We start from the raw sequence: 25,893 nt of genomic DNA, 5'->3' as shown, positions 1-25,893 counted from the left end.
AATCAGTAAATATACTTAGAGGTTGACTTCACCATATCATAGGCTGGAGTCTAAAGACGGAGAAGTAGTTGAACAAACTCCTCTCACACAGATTTCACATTTTTCATGTTCAGCATTAAAAAAATTTAATGACAACACAATTGACTTCAGTTCGCTCCCGTCATAGCCACTGTTTAAGTTAGGAGTGTGTAATTGATGCCTGTGAAATTATACTGTAGCTGCTTTTCCCCCACAACTTACTGTATAATTAGACCTGGTGGATTAAGTTTAGGAAAATGAAGTGTTCCAAGTAGGACTGAAGTCACAGCCCAGTAAACCTTGTTTTAGATGAGTGCGTTTAACAATTTCTAACATCGTGAAACCATGGAAATAGCAGGCGCTGTATTAGAGATGTTTACCCTCATGGTCAAGTTTAAATAATATTTTTTAAATTGTTAATAAAAAAAGAGAACATTTTCGCATTTAAAACAGGACTTTGAATGAGTCTAAATACCATTACGTGTGTGATTTTATTTATTTTCTTCTGGTGCGGTTACATTGGGCAGACTGCTGGTTGCTGAGGTATCAACCACCGCTGATGTAATGTTTCTGTGGATGTAATTGTTCAGGCCAAAGCACAGTTCTACCTGCGCACTCACACGGCTGATGAGAGTAAGAACGAGTACGCGGCTCAGCTACAGAACTTCAACGCAGAGCAGTGGAAACATTTCAACAACGCCATACCACACATCTTCAAGGTAAACCCAGCAGCTTCACATCCATGTGTTTATTTTCTTGTAGGTATTTCAATTGTCGTTTTTCTGACTTTTCGTCGACATAAATAATAACCTCTTTTTGAAGTGCAAGAATTGCAGGGACCCCTCCTCTGCTGTAGAACTACTAAGATCAAGCTCGTCTGCCTTTCTAAGTTATCTTAGAATTTTGACACCTGGAGCTCGTGGTGGTACTTGCTGCACCAGGAATTCAAATCAAAAAAAAGCTCCAGAGCATTAATGCAAACCCACCGCACGAGGTCAAGGTGACGACACTGGAAGAGCGTGTGAAGTTACTCCCTTGCAGGAATAAAATTCACTTCAAGAATGGCTGCAATTTTTTTTTGGACACAGTGCTGCCAAAGCTAAACTAGCAACCCCCACGTTAACATGAAAAAAATACTTCTCCCGAATACTTCTGCATTGCCAGCTACAGCAGTTGCTCGAGGTAATGATGCAGCGTCTGGAATTAGAATTATTCTTTATTTATTTACATAATAGAATATTTCTTTTCAGTCAATATTTATCAGTCATTTTTAAAGACATGTTTTTAGCCTGCTCCAGTATCAAGGCGTATGATTAGCTATTTATGAGTCAGAGAGGGAGCATTAAACAATATGTACTTTAATAACATTCCATTGAACAATTTTCTTATTGTGTTGATGAAGTATGTTGCCCACACACGTTGCTATCATCCAATCACCCTTTCCTAGGCAGTATTCTGATTGGCTGAATGAATAATGCAGCTGTAATGTAAATAGCTTGTGCAACAGTCTGCTGGAGGACAGAAATGAATCTGGGCTGTAAGGAAAGATGGAGTCCGATGATCAAACTCTTTTGCAAATACAACGTCAAGGATATGTTTAAAATACTCTCAGTATTTATAAAAAGGAGCTGAAAGCTCTTCTAATACCAGATCTTTAATGTTTTGAAGTAGCATGCCAACAAAGCACTAATGTTTACTTGCTTTGGCTCTCACTTAATCCAAGATCATGTTTGGACAAAGTGTGTGCCCGGTTAAGTGCCCCATCAGATGTTTAACTTAGCGGCTGATCTCATGTAAACCATCACTGTTCTGCTGACTGGGTGTCGGTGCTGTCCAGTGAAAGGATCTGCAAACTCTGACAAGTTGTTTACCCACCAAAAGGCTAAGTGTCTGTAGGAGCGCTGCGGTGTTTGCCTTGTTGCTAGTGCTTCTTTCACTTCTTCTCCTCTGTGTTACAGAATCTGCAGGACATGGACGAGCGTCGGACGGTGAAGCTCGGAGAGACGTATCGAAGCTTTGCAGAGGCAGAGCGGAGAGTCATTCCCATTGTCTCCAAATGTCTAGAAGGAATGGTTTCTGCTGCCAAAGCTGTAGATGAGCGACGGGTATGTAGTGGAAGGAAGAAAAGAGAACACAGTTATCATAAGCACCTTAACAAAATTGTTCTGAACAATTCAGCTGGTGCCCAGTGTTATACAGAGATACGGCAACCCATTTTTTCTTTATTCTCTCCTCCCTCTCAACTGTGTTCTGTCTTCCCCTCTTCCCAGGATTCAACCATAGTTGTGGAGTCTTTTAAGTCAGGCTTTGACCCCCCAGGCGACTTCCCCTTCGAGGACTTTAGTCAGAATTTGAGCAGAACAGGTTCAGACGGGACCATCAGCAACACGCCCAAAGGAGACAGAGACAGAGACAGAGACAGAGATGGAGCCCCGGGGTCACGGTCCGACCCGAAACACGCCATAAGCAAAACCAAGAACAAGCTGTGGCTGTTTGGGAAGAAACCAAAGGTACGAGGAGTGATGCATGCATGTTGTAACTTTCAAAATAACCACCCATATTCATCACATGCACCCGTGACTTTGTACCATCAACATTAGAACTGTAAATATCAATTATACAAGTTAAAATATCTTATTTCTCTTAAGATGTGCGCACGATCTGAAAAGGCTTGGAATATTCCCTGGCTGTAAATTAGAATTTCTTTATAAATTTTTTTGGGGGGCTTTTCCGCCTTTACTGATAGTGACAGTTAAGATAGACAGAGAAACGTGGGGAGGAGAGCGGGGGAATGACATGCAGCAAATGAGCCGCTGGCTGGAATCGAACTGCGGCCGCTGCGTCGGGGATTAAAGCCCCTGGACATGGGTCGCCCGCCCTACCCGCCGAGCTATCCGGGCGCCCCACACAAATAAACTTTTAAACAGGGGAAAGTCAATTGAAAATAAGTGGGATCAATGTACTTAAGTGGTAGTAATTATTTATTTTACATAAAGTTAGACTAAGCTGGAAAATTGTACTGCATTTATCATGAATGTGATATTATCTTGCAACTGCTGCCTAAAAGCGATCTATCTTAAAATAGTCAGAGGATGCTTCATAAATGTGGCTGTGATGTACCAATGTTCTTTATATGTTCTTGCAAACTGCATTTTTACAGAATTGAAGCTCCCTCAGGAGTCTCTTGAACGCACTATAGATATAGTTTATTTCCATACTCAGTTCAGTGTAAATTCAAGTGCCACTAGTTCTCCAATTTTTGCAAACTTACCGTAGTTAGTGTTACAGTCACGTAACATAATAAATTCAGCCCCCTGTTTTTCTCACGGATTCACTTTGTACATATCGCTAATGTTGAGTCGTAAGTTTTTATCACCTTTCCACTGTTTGTAATAACAACCCTCCCAAACCCTTCCTCCGACGCACTCCGTGGACCTTGCCCCTCTCAATAAAGACGGTGTTGGTCAATCATTAACCTTCTGCTGTTACGTTGCCGTCATCGGCTGCCTCACACTATCAGGAACCTGGGTGATGATTAGGGTGTGTGTTTGTGTACATGGACTGCTTTAATCGTTCAATACTCAGCACCCTAAAATTTCACAGGCATGCTTCACACAAGTTGGAATTTTAAAGCCCATGAAGATGAATGTGTTCCTATGATATTAAAATAGTTTTAATTAGATAAGCAGCAGTCAAAGCTTTAAAACATGTGACCATTGTGTGTTTTGACCAGATTTGATTGACCAGATGTACAAAACTTCACTTCTTTTTTATCCGAGCTTCATCCCCTTCAAACCAGTTGAAGATCACTTGTACAAATCTGTAATTGGATCTGTTCCTGCAGGCTTGGGGGCAACGTTGAGGAATCTTAACTGAGTTGCTTTTGAAGTTTTTCACCTTCCACTTGTCCTGTGTGACCATGACTGACTCTCCTCCCCAGAGCTAAAAACCATCATCAAAGCAGAAAAACTTGAGCAGTACAACACAAATCCACACTTAAGTGTCATCCTGACCTCTGGCTTTGTCCTCTCTTCCTGCTCCCCACCAGTCCCCTTCCTCCTCTCCTCCTCCACCACCTTCCTCCTCCCGTCCCCGGCCCACTTCCCACCTTTTCCCTCCTCCTCGGTTCAGCTCCGACCTTGTGAGCCACTATCTGTCTGAGATAAAGACTACAGTACCCAGAATCCCCCAGAATTTGAAGGGCCTCAGGAGAGGGGTGAGACAGGAAGAATCACTATAGTGTGTTTGATTCAGACAAGCTGTTGTGATCTAGTTTTTTAAAATATTTTCTATGGGATGTCTGCAGGTCAGAACATACTTTAAAATATCTTAAATTAACATAAATGTAGAAAATGTTCTGTTTTAGACTTACATTTAAGCCATCTCCAAGGGGAAATTAGTCAAAAAAACTTCAGTGCTCATTTTGACTAATACATAAAATAATTTGAATTTGACTTGAGAAACTTGCAGACAACCTGTAGCATTGTTTCTTCCACTAATTTCTCCTTTTCCTGTTCTTGTGTCATTAGTTTTTCTTTGATTCTTTTCCTCCTTTTCTTCTTGAGACAGAATTTTGCTCCAATCACAAGATGGAGGATCCTTGGTGATTGATGGTGTGTTGGTGTTTGAGGGGTTTGGAGTTTGTTTGGCATTATGTTTGCAGTGTTGTTGTGTGGGGGGAGTCTGCAGTGACGTGTGGCTCCACTAACAGCGTCACTGAGCTGTGAAACAGAGCTTTCTGCTTTCAGACAGTTTAACACAAACCTGTAAATATCAGTCGCCGTCGTGCAAAGCCAGAGCGTGTACTGGGTTTCCATCAGTTCTGTCTGCACCATCTGTGACTCGCTGCTTCTCGTGTCATGTACTGATCCAGTCAAGTTTCCATCAGAAGAACAGGCGGGGGAACAAGTTGACCGTAAATGTTTCTCACTGGTTATGGAAAATGATCCAACTTAGAGAGATGTTCTCCAGACAGGGAGTCAGTGAGTCAATCGTGTAGGAAGTCTGTTAAAATTGTCCCGTGGAGCTCCTGTAAACAAACAGATGTCACTTTGCAAAAGACAATTTGAATCCATGTCATTGGGCTCTATTGGCTATTTTCTGCTAATTCTATTTAATTTTTTTTAACTGACAAGACAGTTATTGTGAAATTACAGACACGAACCAGCAGATTAATCCATAGTGACAGTAAACTCAGATTTTAACCCCAGCGTTGTTTACCTCCATGTTTGCTAGCTTGAAGTGGCCTCAGTGCCTTTTACAGCCAGATTGCAGCTTTCGTTTGCACGTTACTGCCACCAGCTGTCCATAATCAATATGACATGAAACCAGCAGCAGGACGATGTGGCAAATGCAGCTCATTCGTGCACACAATACCCCAAAATTGAACTCATACATCCATACTTTATCTGTCCTAGCGGTCAAGAACCCTGCAGAATACTGTGAAATCACAATATAGAGATTTCACAGAAATGTACAGCAAATAAAAGGAATGGGAGAATGCATTTTTAATTTCTACCACTTATTCACCAATTCAGATGTTGTTGTTTGTCAACCCATCTGTTTTTTCCTCTGAGTTTTCCCTAAGGTATTTTCATTAATCAGCAGAAAGTCAGATTTTTATTCTCACAAAAAGTGGATTAGCTCAAAGTTACTTTTACAGAAGCAGGAGTGCTCCGACTCTTCACAAGAATAGTTCCGTCAGTACTGATGAAAGCAGATGAAATGCTTCTAGTAAGCATTAACTGATATTTGTTGTGGCCTCATGGCACATGAAGAGCCACTTTTGATTTTGTCATGACCTTCTGGCCTCACTGGGAACAAAAAGTGTGACTGGTTTTGGGACAACTGTACTGACAACTAACTGGCATCCAATTTTGTTTTCTTTTTCCTTTTCTTTTCTTTTGCTGTAATGGTTAATTCTTAACGTCTCAGTGGTCAGTGAAGATGGTAAGTGAGTTTGTGTGAGTGTGCAGACTAGTGATAGGAAGATCCAGCAACATAGGCACCAATGCATGTTTCCTCCCCCTGTAGGACTTCCCCTACTGTCCCATACACTGTACAAAGCCTGTAGTGAAGTTAACTACTGCCCTTTTCTAGGTAGAATAGATTTTTTTTGCTGTGTGTCAAAGGAAAGAGGAACAGGTGCTAAAGTAGCATTTCACTACCTGCTGTTGTCAGCTGTTGTACTGTACACTGTCTAAGAAGGTGTTTACACACTCACCAGCTATTTTACTAGGTACCTGTGTAATGTAATACAATCCAAGGCAACAGCTCTGCTTTAAATTCTACTTTTCTGAAGCTTCTACACTGACAATTCTACTTGTTTGTGGTGGAGGCTGTAGACGTTGGTGACGACTACATTACGTTTAAACGTGTTGCTGTTATTTTGTCCACCCCATTTGCCTCTTGGAGAAATTCATTTTCAAATGAAATGCAGTCGAGGACACTTTCACCTACTCTGACTGAAGTAATATACTACAATTATCACCTTTTGACAAAATCCACTGAAGCTAAAGAGGTAGATGCTTTATAAAAGTCCAATTTATGGCTGAGCTGTAGCTTTGGATTGCACTAGATCTCACAGATGAACCTGTCCAGGGAGGATAAACTGTTTTCTATTCCAATGTTAATTATTGTTTAGCCCCAGTTATGATTAGAAATAGTTTTTGTCTTGGAATTGCTAAAACAATCCCACCACAGCAGCTGTTTCCAGGATCTCAAATTCACTTTTAAGCCAACACAAAGTCCTTCAAAGATGTAGAAAAACTAGAAAAATTCCATGTCAACTGAATACATTTATTCTGAGCTCATATGTTCACACACTCCAGAACAGCTGCTCATAGACAGCTGTGGTGAATTTGATTCCAAGGTCATGTCTCAAAGTGTTTAGTCAGTTTTAAATATGTGACATGTTAACATTTAAACCATCCTAGTGAGAATGTAGCTCCGCCTGTCTTCAACGCGCTATTCTGTCATTTGAGTTCAGCAGCTACATGTTGGTTTGAGTTGCTTATTTTTAAACTATAACTTTCAAACTACACAAACCAGATCAATCTGCAGCATCTAAACCTTCTAACAGCTGTGTTCTAACAGCTGTGATCGCTCTCTGGCATCGCTGACTGAGGTGACATAAAGCTTGCTAAGTCTACAATGAAGCTGAGTGCTGTTTCTCTTCACTAGGCGCCTTCTCTGGAGGATTTCAGCCACTTGCCTCCTGAGCAGAGGAGGAAGAGGCTGCAGCAGAGGATTGATGAACTCAGCAAAGAACTCCAGAAAGAGATGGATCAAAGGTAAGACACTAACTGACACATCCTTCCCCAGTCCAAACCATGAATATTCAGGGGAATCAAGACAGCTTAGTCTGGTTGTTAGAAGTCTTTAAGTTGAAATATCTCATTCTTCCAATGGGTTTCTTTAATCTGATCTGAGCGCCAGCCTTGATTTAACAGCTTCAAATCACTAGCAGAGATTTCCAGCGGGATGTTGCAATGTAGCTGTGTTGAATAACGGACAGCTAGGATCAGCGAGGAGGACTTCAAATACCTGTAGCACAGTGTGGAGCTGCTAGTGTGGTTGCTTAACATTACTCTGCTCCATCAGCTTCAGTCACTGTTTGTGTGTTTCTGTCAGAGACGCCCTGAACAAGATGAAGGATGTGTACGAGAAGAATCCTCAGATGGGAGACCCCAACAGCCTGCAGCCTAAAATATCGGAGACCATTTGTAACATGGAGAAGCTACGCTCTGAAATCCATAAAAACGAGGTAAAGACAGTCGAGGTCAGGTGGATTGGAGTCAGTTTCACTACTGTTGGTGCATACAGCTTTTGGGTCGTTTTTTGGGTGACGGCACCGACTCCTTTGTGTGTAGATGATGGTGGTTTCAATCAAAACATACCAATTCAATCTCTTTGTCTCTGTTGACAGACTTGGTTATCTGAGGTGGAGGGAAAGCAGAGTTCCAGAGGAGACAGAAGACACAGCGCCGACAACCACCATCACACTCCTCAAGGCAGAGAGAGGTAAAAACGCCTTCGTAAAACAATAGAAAGACACATTAGACACAGGGAGAAGGAGGCTCGCTGCTACATCGCTGCTACATGGGGCGGCTGTGGCTCAGGTGGTAGAGCGGGTTGTCCTCTAATCGCAAGGTTGGCGGTTCGATCCCCAGTCCACAGTCGAAGTGTCCTTGGGCAAGACACTGAACCCGAAGTTGCTCCCAATGGCAGGCTAGCGCCTTGCATGGCAGCTCTGTCGCCATTGGTGTGTGAATGTGTGTGTGAATGGGTGAATGAGAAACATTGTAAAGCGCTTTGAGTGCCGCAAAGGTAGAAAAGCGCTATATAAGTGCAGACCATTTACCATTTACCATTTACATCTGAACATTAGGTAGTAATGGATAATATCTGCCAAGGCTGCAGTAATCACATTATGGAGGCTTTTTGTGACATAGTTTGACATTTCTAGGATCTCGTAGAGGCATGAAAAGGTCAGAGTGAAGCTCAGAGAGGACAAGAAGGGCCACTTGAAATAATCCTTGAAATTTGCATGCGACACACGTGCATCCTTGGAAAGTCCGAAATTTGTTTATGCAAAATAAGGCCATTGTACGAGGCCTAAAAAGTGCCATCAACATGGGAAATGAGATTTAGTTTCAGTTTCTTAATCTACTTTCACTAATTTCTGTGGACATAATCTAAAAATATCTGAAATGAACCTGTTGTACAACTGTAGATGTATCAAGAAAATATGATTGGCTCCATTGAAAGCAAATAAACAAGAACATTTTGCACTTACGAATATTTCATTTGGATCAGTTGTGTCAACAAATATATTTATTTTGTGTTTTTTCACACATGTATTTTGTTTAAATATATGTTCTTTATTTATTGCTTGAATTCTTTGTGCAACAGCAAACATCCAGCTTTTTAGGGTGAACATAGCACTTGGTTGAAAATCAAACAAAACACAAACAAGAATACTCATTTTGCAAAAGTATGGTCTTTAACTTCATTGAATTGATCTTAAAAAGTCCTAATCTCATGTGTGTTTCAGTCCTGAGGGCAGTTACACAGACGACACCAGTCAGGAGCATCACACGCCTCACCACCGCTCCACTCCTGCACAGCCCGGACCGCCCAACCCCGACCCGCATGAGTTCGACGATGAATTTGATGATGACGACCCGCTGCCTGCCATCGGACACTGCAAAGCGCTGTATTCATTTGACGGTGAGAACGCCTGTTGGACAGTCTTTTAGAAGACACAGTCTTAAATGACTTATTAAAGACTCCTGAGGTGGGGAAATAATGACATGCGACAGAGCAAACTGTAAGTCAGGATTGTTTTGTGGCTGACTTGTCTTCCTGGTTACCAGATGAGCAGGATGTTGACATAAGCTGATGAGATTACATCCCACATGTCACCAGCATCTTGGATTTTTCTGTGTTAAGCCGATTATTTTGATCATTGATAAGAGATTATGTTTACGTATTAACTACATGCACAAACATAAAAATTGAAGAATTGGCTTTGACAAGGTTAAACTGCATGCTTTTGTTTCACTTTTAGGTCAGAACGAAGGGACACTGGTGATGGCGGAAGATGAGGTAATGCTCTTTTTTTTAACCTAAGTGTTATTTGATTAATCATTTGTTCGAGTTTCGTTGAAAGTTTGGTTTTAAACTGTATGGTTTGAAAATCTGTCTATCACCATTCACAGCAGAAGGGGAAAAAAGTAGTCCATGCTTGCTGTAGTTTTAGAAGTTAAGCCTCTTAAAGCTGAGGTAGGCAGTATTAAGCATTTTATAGCAATTTTAAGCATATTGCAATTCAAATTGTGCAAGAGGCAACTAGACCACTGCACTTCCTCTTGTCTCGGTTTTTAAGTTCAGAAAATCATGTAGCAAATCATAGGGCTTATTACCCAAAAGAAGTCAGACAGTATCAATGAAAACAAAGCCCACAGAGGGTGCAAAATGGATGGTGCAACTTTTACTTGGCAGAATGGGATTTGAATCCTAGTTAAAGCTGCAAATAAGCACAACTTTTCGTCTCAAAAGTCGATTAAGGCAATTTTTAATTGATCTGTAATACCTAAGCCTGATCCTTTAACGGCCACTGCCACACATGTTTAATAATAGAATATCTTTCTTCATATTAACTGATAATAGAAGTTAAGCATAGTTTATTTCTGTCGTGCACTGATATGCAGACACATGATATGGGAACCAAAGCAGCCGTCACATATGCCACTGGGATGTATGAATGATGATCCCTGCTTCAAACTTTGTGGTTTGAAGTGTGAGCTTGTGTTTGGGGAAGCCGGTATATTTTTACATTTCTGGCTTTTTAGCCTTTTCCACATTTCTGCCCACTGCAACTTTATGTGACATTTTGTTGAGAACACATCCTGGCAACTGACGTCTCATCACTTAATATGCAATTAGCCACACGAGCGTTTATCCAGATTATATCTCAAAAACTATTTCAGAAATTGGTAGAAAGTTTTATACGCACTTTGATGAACTCCTGACATTTACTCATTAAATTGACATTAAATTGATTTTATTCTGTATTTGATTTCTGACAAAACAACTGCAGACCAAAACACATGTACCTCAGCCTCAGTCGGGCTTTGTGTTCATTAGAAAATGTATTGAAAAGTGTTGAACATTCCTTCTAAACATCAGCATTTACCTCAAAGCATCTTCGTCCTTGAGTGTTGTGTCACAGAGCTAATCGCCCATTACCCACAAATTAATTGCACTAATTAAATAATCTCCTGTCTTCAGGTGTTGTACATCATCGAGGAGGATAAAGGTGACGGTTGGACTCGGGCGAGAAAGCAGAGCGGGGAGGAGGGCTACGTTCCCACCTCCTACGTAGAAATCACCCTGGAGAAAAACAGCAAAGGTGCTGTGACCTACATCTGAAGCTGCACTGTCCTCTGTCTGTCATTTTCTCCATTTCCTCACAACATAACACCACAAAAGGAAAAAAAAAGACAGCATCTGAACATCTGCATGGACATGTGTCGTCTGTTTCTGTTCTGGTTTCCATCCCATCTCTTTATCCTTCTGTCTGTTTATTCCTTCAAACCCTGTAACCATTCGTTTCATATCTGTGGGACTGATGTTTTCGAGGTGAGTGTCTGAGCACAAAGACAAATAGGAAAAACCTATTTGAGGGTGTTTGAGTAATTTGCGTTTTGTATATCAGGTATTTCTGTGTGTGTGTGCATGTGTGTGAAGCATGTGTCTGCTGCTGTTTTAAGCGATTTTTTTTAAAGCTACACCACTTGTCATTAATCAAAGCATTCAAGTAACAAGTAATATATTAGAACAAACTTTTTTTTTATTTGATCTGTTCTTTTAATTATTTTAATGCTTCCTTTTCTAAGTGGAGATCGTCAAACTCCCTGATTTTTAAGCTCTCTATCAACATAATATGAAGTGAAATATGTTCTGATTGCATCCGTCTCTGTCTGATTGCAGTGTGTGTGTTTATGCACATTTTTTCTCCTATCTGTGCCATCACGTTGGAATTTTGTTTGGATGCAGCTGCAGCAATGCCATCCAATATCACCGGAAAACATCAGGAGATAAACTTCACATATTGCTTTTCCTTCTCTAGAAAAGATGGAGTTGGGCTCACATAGTCCTCGTAATATTGTATTATTCACTGACTGCACTGGACACTTGATGGACAAAGCTGGCATCATTTGTGTTCTCATCACTTTCAACAATGTCCAGAAAAACCAACATCCCAAGTCTATTGGTTTCCAAACCAAGTAGCTGGTCAGTGTAGTCTGTTTTCATCTGTGTATTAAAGGGACACTCCAGCACAAGCTGAGAGACTTTTAAGGAACAGATTGTAAAAACAGAAATCAAAGCTACTTTTAAGCTGTTTTGTTAGTCCCCAATCTCAGCTGCAGCTGAGCAGAAAATGTTGCATTTTAGAGGCAGCAGGACTATGTTTGTAGGACAAACTCAATTAGAACAAAAGATAACACAGCAACGTGGCTTTTAGTTTGTTTTTGATAATTATGGCGCTATTTGAAATGAAGCGATAAGATATACGAGGCATTGATACACAAACAAAGCGTGTTAGTACGGTCAGTGCATTGGCTGTTTTGATCTTTTTGTGGGATTTGCTGGCAGGAGGAAACAGGAGAATATCACCTGCTTCATCCTTTAACTAAGAATGCTTGAGAAATTCTTCCATAGACGCCTAGTCATGCTTTGAAAGAAAACAAAGTTAGGAAGCGCTCAATAAAAGTAAAATGTCAGGATTATTTGATGTTTTCTTGCAGTCGTACTGACACTGAGTCACTGATTATCAGCAGTTCTGACCGTTAATTTCCATTAATATCAATGATAATAACAAAAGCTGCACTTCCAGTATTTTCTAGTACCTGTGCCAGCTGAATGTAGTCATGTTTGCAGGCAGCAGCATGTAGCACAAATAAGGGTGTAGCATGTTGATGGCAGCTAAACCCTGAGTGACTGTGCAGAGCAGAGACTTCCCACCATGTCTGTCATGTTATCAGTTCTTGCGCTATTTCCAGGAAAACGTTTTGAAGGTAAAGGCTGCCAAATGTGACAGAAGTTAGCAAATTACAGCACAACAAAGTCAAAGCCTTCTACAGAAACTGCTCAGCCATTGCCACACTGACTCTAAACAACATTTCGACATTTAATGGATTCATTCTGTGCTGGATTGACAAAATGATTTAAAAACGCCTGCGTTGGGCCCAGTGTTGAGTAGTTGGTATGTAACTTGGCCACAGGTGTCCAGTCTTCTTCATAATATGTGATCCAGACAAAATAAATATAGATAGGATGTTCCTGGCAGTTGTCTTCTAATGACTTTAGCAGACAGAGGTTTCAGAATACCTTACATGCTCTGGATCCATTTGTCTTCCACTTGCACTCAGTGAATCAGCAGAACAGAAAGTGAATCTGTCCCACCGTAAACTTTACCCCAGAAAGCTCTTCTGTGATGTGTATGAGTGTGTGTGTCTCGGTGTGTTTTAGTAGTAACCGTCTCTCTCCTCTATGTGACTGCAGGTTCCTGAGGGCTGCAGAGTGGCCGGGCGATTTGATTGGCTGGTGGAGGGCTCACGCTGATTGCTGATTATTTGGTGGTGGGGGTGACCAAGAAAGAGAGAGAGAGTGAGAGAGAGAGGGAGGTGGAAGGTAGAGAGAAGGAAAGAGATGAAGCGAGCTGCGAGGGAGGTTTGCATGTCTGCATGCTCACACATCCATAATCAGCAAAGCATTCTGGGAGACGAGAGGAAAGAAGGGAGCGATGAAGGTAGAAGAGATGATATCAAAGCTTTAACACACCTAACCCTCTGAACCCCAAACAGTTTCTGGATGTTTTTTGGTCTTGTCACATTTTTCCTCACTGTGAGCTCATCGTTCCCTGTTTACATGCGGCTCTACCTACTATTCATGTTGTTTATTTTTACATACATTGTCTGTTTTCTGCTCTGTGTAAGCACAGCCTGCAGTTCAGCCAAAGAGTCACCAGATTTGTGTTGCGTGACTGTCACAGAATTATTAGTTCTATTTACAGAATCTGGTGCAAACCGTTAATTTTCAGAGATTTTTTTTTCAAATGACACATGTAAAAGACGCCGATATTGATGAAATGTCACAAATTTAAGCATAGATTTGATTAATATTTTGTGAGAGAACTACATGTCAGACATAATTAGCTGGAAAGTTGAAAATCCAATGATTGGTTCTGCTTTTCCAGTTTCTGGCTTTGATAAATGGTGTAATTTTGGTGTTGGGTTTCAGAGGGTTAATGTCATCAAGTAAGATCCTGATTTGTATTCAGAGAAGTCCAACCCTGAACTGTGGGACAGTTTGTACTAAAAGCAGCAGCAGAAGAAGAAAAGAGCTTTCAGTTCAGCGAGTCACAACTGCAGCAGCTAAACAGCATTACTTGCAGTTTATTAGGTACAGAAGCTAAAACTAATGCAGACAAATCCAACAGCTCTGCAATAAATTCCATCTGCATAAAGGTTGGACTGTTCAGTTTTCCAGAGAGGAGTCCATGTCATTTGTGGAGCCTGTTTTTATCAGCAGCACCACAAACTACATCTCCCAAAATCATCCTGAACAGTTTCAGTAAAAACTGAACGTGCAGGTAGGATTTATTGGAGCACGTTGGGTTACAAAGCATGAGGCTACGTTCACATTCCAGGCTTTAATGCAAAATTTTCTGCTTTTCTTGTATTGATGGTTCTTGTTTGCAGCCATGTAAAAACTGCTGAGGTTCTAAAACCGTTATGCATGTGCATGTTTTACCAGACAAAGCTGCTAGGATACACGTCCAGCATTATTTAACAAGAAACTCCTTCCAGTTTGGCTCGAATCAAAGCTTCTCCATAAAAGTTTGAACTTCCTCATCTTTTTGTTGAACCCTGAAGATGATGATGGTTTAAATACCTTAAACCTGTATTTGTTTCTAGCAGCCAGCAGGGGGCGACTCCTCTGGTTGCAGAAAGAGGTCAGAGTGTACAGAAATCCATTGAAGTATTTCTCACTTGATTTTTTTTCCCCACCTCAGTAAACATTTTCCTAATAAGTTCATGGTCTCAATCACTAGTTCCACAACTTTTTGAATACAGCACGATGTTCACTTAGGAAGTTATGCTTCCCTTTAGAGTTAAATAGACAGTAAAGTAGGGCATGTTTTGTGGCAGGGTTACTTTTTGATTGAGTTCTTGAACTGTAGTAGTCAACAAACCAATGTCTAAAGTCGATGCCACTCCATCATGTAATGTGAACGTAGCTTTAGTTTTGGCTAGATGTAGCTAATAAGCTGGTCATTTAGTTTACACCCTGCAGGTTCTACCACAATCACACACTTGTGTCCAGTTTCAAGTAGCATGAGCAGCAGTGGCAGAAAAAAAGGGAGAACCCGTGGTATTTCACAATCAACCTCCTCCTCTGCTGCTGGGCTGGAAGAGGAAGCTGCAGGCAGCGTTTGACTGAAATGCAAACAAGCTGCAACTTAGGGCTTTACTTTCTTTAGGGACTTCTGTGAATGGCTGTTTAGAAGCAAATTATATCACATCAACTGACGATATTCTAAACCTGCTACAACATACATGTACTTCAAGGTTGCAGCACCAGGTTTTGCTCTCTGACGTGGTGTGAATTGATCCTTATATGCTGGATAGGAGCATCTCACCCAACTAACAGGATAACTTCTAAGTTCTGTTTGTCTCCTCTGCAGCAGCTGGGCAGATTGTCTGGAGGGAAGGTCTTGTGAAGTGGCTACCATTCAATTTATTTTTCATTTAAAGCTTTCACAGGCTATCAGATACGAACACAGCTGAGGAAGGTGCACTGACCTGCAAGTAAGGATGTCAGCTTGCATCTTGGAGCTGTCTTTTAGTGACATATTCTCCATTTTCACAACTTCTGCATCAAATATCGAAATGTTACACCACTCAATTTATTCACTCGCTATATTTCCTAAAACACACACTTTCTGCCCAGCCTTGTGCTGCACATGAGAGAAAGCCAGCAGCCTTTAAACTCAGCATCAGGGTGTATCATCTCTCAGGGTCGGCTCCTCTCACTGTTTGCTGCCACTAACATTGTCAGTGCTCCAACTCACCCTTGTCCTTCTCCTCTGTGCTCTGTTGGTGATGTCTGCCTGCCTGCGCCACTCTGCTCCTCATGCCTGCCTCCACCCTCATACAGTCGCATGTTTTTAACTCGTCACAAACATGATGGGGTCCGTCATCCATGAAGCGCGTGCATCTCCGGCCGTGTCGTGTGTCGAATGCTGTGTCGTTGTTCTAATGAAGTTCCGGCATGAGTGTGATTTATTTATGTTTGTCTCTTAGAGCTACTCAGATAGCAGGACTATCAGGGGAATACAGGACCTCTCCTCCTCCTCCTCCTCCTTTCCTCCTCCTCTTTCTTTTCTTTTCTTCTCGGGTTGTGATTCCAGCAATCGACCAGCAGATGGCGTCCTTCCTTCACCAAAACGCAGCTCCATCCGAACTGGACCACTTTTAAACAAAAAAAAGAAAAGAGGAGCTCTGTTCTTGTTGCAGTTAAGACTCTGCCTTAAAACTCCACGTTGTTCTACCGTGGAGGGGTTTTTTTTGTTTTTTTTTTTCCTCACACATACCTGAGTGTGTCTGCTCTTCCGCCTGACTACATCTCCCATCAGCCACCTGGGCTCACCCCTCACCTCCACAGGGGGACTCTCAACTGCGTCTCCGTGAAAAGGTTTTCTATGTAATCAGTTGTATTTGCGAATGTGACGACACGCACCCATGTAACCTGCAACATGTACGGAAGACCAAACACGCCAAAATTCATGCGTCGGTTGTTTGATTTTCCGCACACATCAACAAATAAACGTGTGCACATGTGCGCTCGTTACATGTGTGACGTTAGTTTTTACCATTGAATGATTTGTACATATTAACATCTGTTGTCATGCTGAATGTGTTTCCATGGTGATTGTTTTTAGGTTTGTTTGTTTGACCCTCTTCGTGAGAGACAACAAGGTTTGAATTGAACCGATGCACTTTGCCCTGATTTGAATCTGATTAAATGAAAGAGTGAATGAATGAACGGATGAATCGAGGTCTGTGGCGTCTGCTGAGAGACGTCTGAACTTTCCGAATGACCACTGTGTCGTAGCGAGAAACAAAAAAAAACGGTTGAGTAATTTTTCTTGTTAATGGTTTTATACTCTTTTTCTAACTTTTCTTGCATGATTTTCTAGATTCTTTGGATTCATTCATCTCTCTGGTGATTGTTTTTAAGCCGCTCACTGTATCTGTTTTGTAGACTAACAAACAAAATTACACAGCTAGACTATTTAACAATAATAAATTAAAAAAAAAAAAAAGCCACTAACGATTCTTCATATCAAACTAATCCAACAGCAGGTGGCCGCGCCTTAGTTGTAATCGGTGTTTCTTCGATGAAGCTGTGAAATGTGCAGAACGATGCTGTAAATGTTGTTACTTGAACTTTTCTTTTCCTCTTCAAGTCACAGCTTCCATCTGTGACCACTTTGGCGGTCGGCAAGAGTTAGGCGTTTTTGAAAAAAACAAAAAGGAACCGTTTGTTTTTACACTTTTGGTTAAATCTGTTTCCCAATCTTCATGCTAAGCTAAGCTAAATGGCTTCTGCTTTAGCATACAGATGTGATAATAGTATCAACAGATATTTCCCAATACATCCTGAAGCTATTCCTGTCAGATTCCCTCCATACTGAGTGAGTGCGTTTCATTTGCTTGGGCGCAAATGAAAGAAACCCATTAGTTTCTGCAGCCAGATGTTGTATTTAAAGACGATGCCTTTTAGACAAGCACAAAAATTCATCAATTCTTTTTGCTTTTTTTATATATATGTATGATGCCACGGTTTTCCAAACGAGGGCCAGCTACAGTCGGATGCTTACGACTCGCTAAACAAAGCTAGAATGACGTATTTTCTGGCCTTCTTTTGAAAGCTGTGATATCAGATTAATGCCTCGTTTCCACAGAGCTCTATTCAAATGCGGGTCAACTGGAAGTTTCTTTCTATAGTAGGCCAGTAATCTGATGTATTTATTTAACTTTTCAGTCCACAACTTCTCTCGAGTATGTTGAAAAAGTTGTAAAATACCTGGATGTCAGAGGTTAAAAAAAAAAAAACCTGTTCAAGGAAACTGGAGAACAAATGAGGTGACGGAGCGGTCAGTCGGTTGACTGTGTTTGCAGACATTGTGTGTATGTATAATTTTAAAAGTAACTAGTTAAGCTAGTTTAACATGTTCTAGCTGTGTGACATATATTAAGGGTTTAATGCAACTGGCTTCACACCCGCAGAACGACCGCCTCACTTCTTTCTTCCCATGAATCACTGGGCCTGGTTTGGCTCCACGTGCATTCTTTGTAAAACAGGTTGGCAAAAACTGCTAAAAGTAGCCTAGCTTAATCCAGCCATTAAAAAACATGCATTTCATTGGGTTGAACACAAGGTGGCGTGGTCTGTATATTATGTAGAATTAAGAAATCCAAACAAAACTGTGTGGAAACAAGGCGTTCGATTATTTGGTTCTAGTGGTAATGCAGTCATACCATTAAAGCCAACTCCCATTTTAAAGCATTTAGGACTGCTGCTACTAGATTGTCATTGCTAATTAGTTATTTTATGACTGTTAAGTCTATAAAAAATATTTAAAAGTGACTTATTAAAAAAAAAAAAAGTTTGTCTTCCAGATGCTGGTTCTGTTAAACAAACCGTCCAAAACCCAAAGATATTCAGCTTTCAGTGATGTAGTGAAAAGCAGGTCATTCTCGCAAGCAGGAACAAATGAATGTTTGGGCTTTTTGCTTGATAAAGTCGATAACTTGACAGTTTCAGCACCGACACTAAAACTCTGCTTCGTGTTGTAATTTGAAATGTGCGCTCAGACAGGATTCGTTCATGTCGCAGAGGAGATAAACCTCCGACAGAGTTTCTTATCCTAGCTGAACATTTATGCAGGGCATTGTTTTTACCTCGAGTATATCATGCAAACGCTTAAATAGATGGTCTTCTCCAAATTCTCCTTTCAAAATGTCCTGTTCAGTTTGCATGAAAGGTCCATTTGGAGTGTACTGTCCCTTTAATCAAATGAGCAAAACACACCAAAAGTCCTGTCATTTTTTAAAATCAATAATCTACATATAAAACTGTGCGTATTCTAATGGCCGCTGTGCTGTAACTCCAAATATCAGTGCAAAACTACAAAATAGTAAATGAGCTTTGAGATGCAACAGTAAATATGATAAAACGTGCAGTAAGTTCTTGTACAGACAGTGTTTTACTGAAGCCTACTGTGAGCGTGGTGCTGTTTTACCGCCCAGCAAAAACCAGACGTGTTCTTCTCCACATTCCTCTTCTTTTAAAAAAAAAAACAACAAAAAAAAAACTCATCATCACTCGCATCCTGTGGAAACTTTGTACCCAACAACCATGTAAAGATATTTAATCTTTTCTTCTTTTTTTTTTTTTATCAGAAAAGACAAACCACAGCAGGTACAAGGTGTTTTAGCAGGATATTAACATGTAAATCTGTGTTTTTACCATGTTGTAACCAATGGCAGTACTTCTCTCTCCATATTGTTGTGCACATCTTTTTACTTTGAATGTTGTCCGACACTTTGTGAACAAAATGCTTTTTTTTTTTTCTTCTTCTTTCAAAATATTGTTCTAATAAAATAAGCAGCAATGGAAAAAAAATGGATTTGTGTCTTAAAGTTACTGAAAGCAGAAAGGTGAAGAGTTTATGTTCAGATATGACCTCTGAGGCAACAGTTTGTGTGAAATTAACACTTTGGCTTCTGAGAAACACGAAGCACCGGCACAAGTCAGATGATCCTTGTACGCACTGACTGTATGAACAGTTCACTCTCTGCACACCGAAACCCACCGGCCGTTCTGAAAGGCATGCATTCTTTAAAAAGAAAATAATAATCACCAAAATTACACCATTTGCCAGAGCCGGAAATTGGAAGAACAAAGAATTCTGAGATTTCCAGCTTCCCAACAGTCCACAAACATAGTCGTCCTCAAATGTATTCATACCCTTCCATTAAAGAAAAGGCAAAATTCATAGTAGTCACTCAAATAACTAAAAACTGAAATAAGTAATAATAAATAAAAAATTTCCTAAATTCTAATTTTGTGTAATAAGACATTGCTTTTGAATTGTGGTTGAAAAGAATAATTAAAAAAAAAATAAATTCCCGGACAAATTAAATATAATTTTACAAATTAAAGATAATATTTCTGTTGAACCACAATTCACAAACAATGTCATGATTTTCATTACATTTTCATTTATTATTACTTTTGTTAATTTTAACTTATTTCAGTGACAGCTGTTTGTTTTTTTCCTTCTTTAATGGGAGGGTATGAATACATTAGAGGACAACTGTATGTGTGATGGAAAAATCACCCAAATATGCTTAAAATCAGCATATATTGTCAAAAGAATCACTTTATCCTGCAGTCTCTTTGGAAAATCCACCCCCCAAAAAGTGCAAAGAACAGAAGGTTCTGTGTTTCCTGGCCCGACTGATGAGCCGTTAGTGACTCAGTAACAGTGACGTGGCAAAAAATTCTGCTTATTCGGCTGAACTGCAGGCAGCGTTCAAACAAAACAGATAGGAAGAGACTGAGAGAAAAACAAAACATACTGTATTGAAAATATTAAATGCAGCATGGCTTAAAAATGCAAAAAAATTACAAATTCTGAGTTAGTAGAGGTTGTAATAATCACGGAGCATGTCAAGTGCTTTTGTAACACCTGTCGGCAGGTAGGAAAATGTTGTATCTGTTGATTCCATTTAATTTTTTCTTCCAATAATCGTAAAAAAACAAACAAATTCAACTTTTGTGTTTGTCTTTAGGGTTTCCGGCACTATATACACTTTTTCACTACTTCTAGAATGAAACTTTGACTTCATACTTGTGAATTCGTAACCTTCTGACTCTGCAACACATCCGGTGAGTTAAAAAGCCAGTCGACACCCTCAGATCATATATCATATTTATTAAATCTTACCACAGTAGTTCATAATAATATAAACATAATAAAATTCTCCAACATCTTTTTTTTGTTTGTTTTTTTTACAGTCTTCTACAGAAAGTATGTACAGTCTATTATCAACATGCTTCCAATATGTACAGCTTTAGTCTGGTGTTAACATATTTCAGTGATTTGGTGTTTCTCTACAGACACTTGTTGCTACGTGTTCACACACAGAAGGTTTGGATCAGATTTTCCGCTCCGGTGAAAATGTAGTAAAATAGTATTTAGCGTGGATTTTATGTGTCACCTGCTGATTTAAAGAAAAAAAAAAAGCCCTGCTGCTAATATTTAAAAAAGTATTTATATAGTTGTTTATCTGAACTGTTTGACTTTTTTTGCTGCTTGATGATCCAGCAACAACCTGAACACGTGCTTTTGTGTCCAACGTCAAGTAGCTCGATAATTCAATATAACGTTAAATACATTAATTCTGAGGAAAGAGGAATCAGGGTATGCCGACGTCTTTAAAACAACACTCTGATACTTGACTCCTACTGTAGTAGTCAGTAGACGGAGAGCTATTTACTGTTTTTCTCCTTTTGCCTTGTCAAAAGAATTGTCGATAAACTAGAAAAGAAAGTCAGCAGCAGCAACGTTTCCCTTTAGGTCTCTGCTGCCAGCTCTGCTCCAACACAAATACCTCTCACTGCACTTTAACAGGAGAGGCTAGTTTAGTTCAGGTCAGGCTGCATTCAAACCGTTATTTTTCCATTTTTATACTTATCTGATCTCAGCAACGTAAGCCTTCGAGTAAAACAAAACAATGAGCACATTTGTCACAGTAAAACAGCAAACGTTACCTTAGTTATTGTAGAGCAGACTTCACACAATGTGAATCAGACTCATTAAAACCTTTAAACCTGAATCATCCAATATCATCACCAAGTTCAACACAACCATCAGACTGAGTCGTGGCGTACATCCCCTGTGCCTACATGTGTAACATCGGTGGTGTATGAGGAGGATACCAGCGCTGTGGTGCAGAAAATAGTGTATAATAAAATAAAAAAAGAACACAGTGTTGACATGTTTTGTCTGGCTGCCTTCTCAGTGTTGATGTGTGTTGTTTCTGAAGGTTCTCATTGTTTAACTTGACAGTGAAACAGTTTATCTGTGATCTTGTCATCCTGACTGTCCGTCCTGACACTCTGCTCTGATGTCTTCTCTGTGCAGACGATATCTTCTGCATGTCTGGTCATCAGGTTCCTGCCTTATTTTTTTCTTCCTTCTGTTCTCAGTCCTAGACCAGACAGTGGTTGTATGCTGTCATCTGTGTGCTGACGCTGTGATATTTGGCTTCATGAACAGAACTGAGCTGAGACTGAGCCGGGACTCGAGCTAAGCTGATTTCTCTTGCAACAGATGCAGTGACATATTAACTGATGAAAACGAGCAGACTGTGATGAGGCTGTAGCTCGCGTTGTGTCAGAGGACATTTACATGAAGTCGAACTTTTCCCCGCGGTGCTGCTGGGAGCCTTCCCAGTCTGCAGCAGTGAATGTCGCTGTCCCAGTTTTGGAGTGTTTTGTTGGTTCACTCGTGGTGCCTTCAGTGACTCCTGCTGCAGCGGATGATGTGCTTGATGTTGAAATGTATCCTGATCACTCTCCTTTAATTCACAGCAGCTTCCTGATCCACCTGATGTTTCTTTCTGCTTTGTTCGACATGAGTGTTTGCTTTGATAGAGTCAGATTAAGGTTTGTGTTTTAGGTGGGGGCTCCAGTTTCCGTGACAACGCAGTGAGAATGAGGTTGAATTTGTTGTAGCGATCTGATTGGTTGACCGCAGCGCCGCGGCTTCCCCACAGAAGCCGCAGCTGAAAGTCCGTCTTGAACACTTCGAGCAGGTCGTCGTCGCACTGAAACCCTGAAGACCAAACACACACACACACACACACACACACGTGTTAGGAAGCTGTGACGTCTCTGGCTCTTGTTTAGATGTGAATGTTGTTGTCTTTACCTTGTAAGATGGCCTGTGCGTGGTCGGTGTAGCTCTGTGCGTTGTGCGCGACGCTGCGTGCGGCCTCCAGGTGGCGCAGCATGATGTCGCAGCCCTGGTCGCTGGTCTCCCAGAGCTCCGCCCCCTCAGGTGTGATTGACGGACGCTCCATCAAGGTGAGGAGGGGCAGCAGGAGGGGGACGCAGACCACTGCTGGAGAGGAGGCTGCAGGAGAGAGAGGAGAGGGGAGACTTCAATTAGCTGAGCAGACAGACTAATAACTGAGGAAGGAAAAAGAAAAACACTTTTTTAAATTTCTTCTTCTATCTTTGACAACACCAACAGTTCAGGAATGTTAGAGTTAACACATTATTGTAGCTTGAAATTTAGGAAATAAACATTAAATCTTAAAAAAAAAATAAAAAAATCTAACATAAAACTTTAAAGACTTTACAATTCATTTTTTAATTACAGTTCCACTAGTTTATTTATTTATTTGAATCATAAGAGTTCCACATGAAAAAAGCAGCAGCAAAATACAGTGTTAATTTAAAAAAAAAAAAAATTCTCCTCCTGTTTTCAACATGTTTGGAACAATCAAGTATTGTCACCAGTTAAATGTGATACCGTGTCGGTTTTGTCCGTCAGAACATCCATAAGCAACACACTCGTCTGGTTTTTCTACTAACTAGTGATGTTCGATACCACTGATTTCCTTTCCAAACAAAGGACATATATGTAATAAATGCCACAATAATTGCACAAGTTTGTCAATATCTACATTTTAAAATATTCATTTAACAGTTAAAACAAATGAGACTGATTGTAAATAATAACAGATATGTTCTATGGATAAAATGTTATTTTTTATCCATCTTTTCTAGTACATATTTTTTTAAGATCACCATGGCTGTTTAATCACAATTGACACCTAGTGTAAGTAATCCACTTGAAATGATCAATTCTTTAGGAAACCTTACCTGAATACATCTAGATTTCTTTTTCTATGAGATCATCTCAGTGATACACATATTATTACTCATGGCTGAACTCGTGCAGCTATTTGTATTCATTTCGTTACTTATTTCATAATCATATTTATTCATTTGAACAACAAAGCTCCACATGTCCTCCCTCTATACCTGGATAGTGCTGCCTGCAGCACCCAAGGACTCCTCCAGAGACGTCTGCCGCTGCATTATGTACTTACCCAGGCGGAAGAAAAAGTAGTTCCCACCAACCACGAGTAATTTAGTCAAGATCTCAATTGTTCAGTTACTTTCCTCAAATGACTGAGGTATCAAAAGTATCGATGTTTTGATTTGAGAATCGATTTTGCAGCATAAAGATCTGGTATCGGAAGTATCAATATTTCATTATCGATCCACATATCACTACTACTAACTCACAGCCTGATGAGGAACCTCCGTGTCTGTATATTTGCTATTTAACAATCATCCATGCAGCTTGGATCAATCTGTTATAGTGCTGTGACATGAGGATCAGTGTGGTGCTGCTCTTCTTACCTGAGCCTTCATACAGATTCTTGTAGAAAGGTTTCAGTACTTTCTCGTAGTTGATGGCCGTCTGGGTGAAGTTCCTCCGTAGAGTCGTCCATGTTTCCTCCAAACGGCTGATCTGCAAAATCAACAACAGGCGTCAACTCAAAGTGTCTCCCAATACCGTTGAACCACACACACACACACACACACTTATATAATGTAGCAGCACGTTTAAAACAATGAGATTTCATAGAGAATTCAGAAGAAACATTTCTAGGAAGATTTAGTTTTTACACTTTTGATAATAAATGATTTATTACTGACTATATCAGTATAACTTTAAAGCAGGAGTTATTTTATGCTAAAGGTGAGTTTAATTCAGTCTGACATATTTTTTAAAATTATTTTTTAATGTATTTTTAATTTAGAATTTTTAATTTATTGCTGTACATAATCTGCTGCGTATACCCACTCACATTTTTCTGTGTTTTTTTTTTCCTTTCTTGTGTTGTTTTTCTTTCTCTTGCTCATTTTTAATCTGTCGCTCTTTTGCCCACCTAATCCCATCCATCTATTATCTATACACCGCTTAATCCTCACTAGGGTCACAGGGGGCCCTATCCCAGCTGACTTAGGGCGAAGGCAGGAGACACCCTGGACAGGTCGCCAGTCTATCACAGGGCCACACTTAGAGACAGACAACCAAGCACACTCACATTCACACCTACGGACAATTTAGAATCACCAATTAACCTCAACATGTTTTTGGACTGTGTGGGAGGAAGCCAGAGAATCCGGAGAGAACCCATGCTGCACGGGGAGAACATGCAAACTCCACGCAGAAAAATTCCCAAGTGTCCTCACTGGGACGCGAACCGGCAACCTTGCTGTGAGGCAACCACTGCTCCACCTTGCAGCCTCCACCTAATCCCCTCATGGATAAAAAAAGTTTTTTTCTGATTCTGATATTTCTGTCTTATGATGCTACTGCGGTTTGCATATCTCTGTTACCTGCGGCAGGTCCAGAGCTTTCATCAGAGCAGTGAAAGCGAACAGGTCTCCCACTGTGTCCTTCAGCTCCATCGCAACCAGGATGATGCGATTCAGAGTGGACGCCCGCTCCTCCACGCTGCCCGTACATCCCAGAATATCCACAGCAACGCCTATCGCCATGGTGTGGTGCCTGGGAGACGAAGGGAGAGGTGGATTATCAGCACCACCCAAAAGCAACCGTGTGTGTTTTACCGTCGCTCTCTCAGCTTCTATTCTGACTGTTCAGTGCTGCTCTGGTCGTTTGACCACAGACGTGACTATGAGTATAAGTGACAGTACAGCCAACATGTACACTATGTTTACTAGACAGGACAGTGCAGTCAACCAGTGCCTATAGTCGTCCACACATTTATTCATACCCTCCCACTAAAGAAGGAAAAAAACAGCGGTCACTGAAATAAGTTGAAATTGACAAAAGTAATAAGAAATAAAAATTTAATGAACATCATGACATTGCTTTTGAATTGTGGTTCAATAGAAATATTTATAAAAAAACAACAACAACAAAAAACAAGCACAGAAGCATGATGGGACCCATAAACTAACATTTTGTTGAACAACCCCTTGAGCCAATCACTGCAATCAAGTGTTTTCTGTAACTCTCAGTCCGACCATTTATTCCTCCTTAATCATCAACCCCTCAGCCTGATCTTGGGACACCTCAGTGGGTTCTGACTCCTAGACTGGATTTAACTCAAACAGGTTTTCGCATCGCCATAGAAACTGAACCCTGTCAGTAAGCTGGGATTCTTGAAAGAGTGG

General features: G+C 40.5%; 2 protein-coding genes across 3 annotated transcripts in view; one reads left to right on the top strand and one right to left on the bottom strand.

The window, feature by feature from the left end:
* Positions 1 to 19,281, top strand: part of fnbp1l (formin binding protein 1-like) — a 61,739-nt gene extending 42,458 nt beyond the window's left edge. The window contains exons 7-16 of the mRNA XM_008284293.1: positions 609 to 737; positions 1,977 to 2,123; positions 2,289 to 2,528; positions 7,201 to 7,310; positions 7,651 to 7,783; positions 7,946 to 8,040; positions 9,074 to 9,249; positions 9,590 to 9,627; positions 10,813 to 10,933; positions 13,090 to 19,281. Coding sequence (XP_008282515.1) covers positions 609 to 737; positions 1,977 to 2,123; positions 2,289 to 2,528; positions 7,201 to 7,310; positions 7,651 to 7,783; positions 7,946 to 8,040; positions 9,074 to 9,249; positions 9,590 to 9,627; positions 10,813 to 10,933; positions 13,090 to 13,097 — 1,197 coding nt within the window. The 3' untranslated portion in view covers positions 13,098 to 19,281. The remainder of the gene's footprint in view (positions 1 to 608; positions 738 to 1,976; positions 2,124 to 2,288; positions 2,529 to 7,200; positions 7,311 to 7,650; positions 7,784 to 7,945; positions 8,041 to 9,073; positions 9,250 to 9,589; positions 9,628 to 10,812; positions 10,934 to 13,089) is intronic.
* A 1,298-nt stretch (positions 19,282 to 20,579) lies between these two features.
* Positions 20,580 to 25,893, bottom strand: part of LOC103359087 (BCAR3 adaptor protein, NSP family member) — a 51,351-nt gene continuing 46,037 nt past the window's right edge. For both annotated transcript variants that reach the window (XM_008284291.1, XM_008284292.1), the window contains 4 exons: positions 25,090 to 25,261; positions 24,103 to 24,214; positions 22,598 to 22,801; positions 20,580 to 22,501 (listed from right to left, as the gene is read on the bottom strand). In XM_008284291.1, coding sequence (XP_008282513.1) covers positions 22,323 to 22,501; positions 22,598 to 22,801; positions 24,103 to 24,214; positions 25,090 to 25,261 — 667 coding nt within the window. In that variant the 3' untranslated portion in view covers positions 20,580 to 22,322. The remainder of the gene's footprint in view (positions 22,502 to 22,597; positions 22,802 to 24,102; positions 24,215 to 25,089; positions 25,262 to 25,893) is intronic.

The sequence above is a fragment of the Stegastes partitus genome, unplaced genomic scaffold, assembly GCF_000690725.1.
Source record: "Stegastes partitus isolate 25-593 unplaced genomic scaffold, Stegastes_partitus-1.0.2 Scaffold353, whole genome shotgun sequence".
In the NCBI taxonomy this organism is placed as follows: Eukaryota; Metazoa; Chordata; class Actinopteri; family Pomacentridae; genus Stegastes; species Stegastes partitus.
The sequence above is the reverse complement of the archived record's forward strand: the minus strand, read 5'-3'. Positions and strand labels throughout refer to the sequence as shown.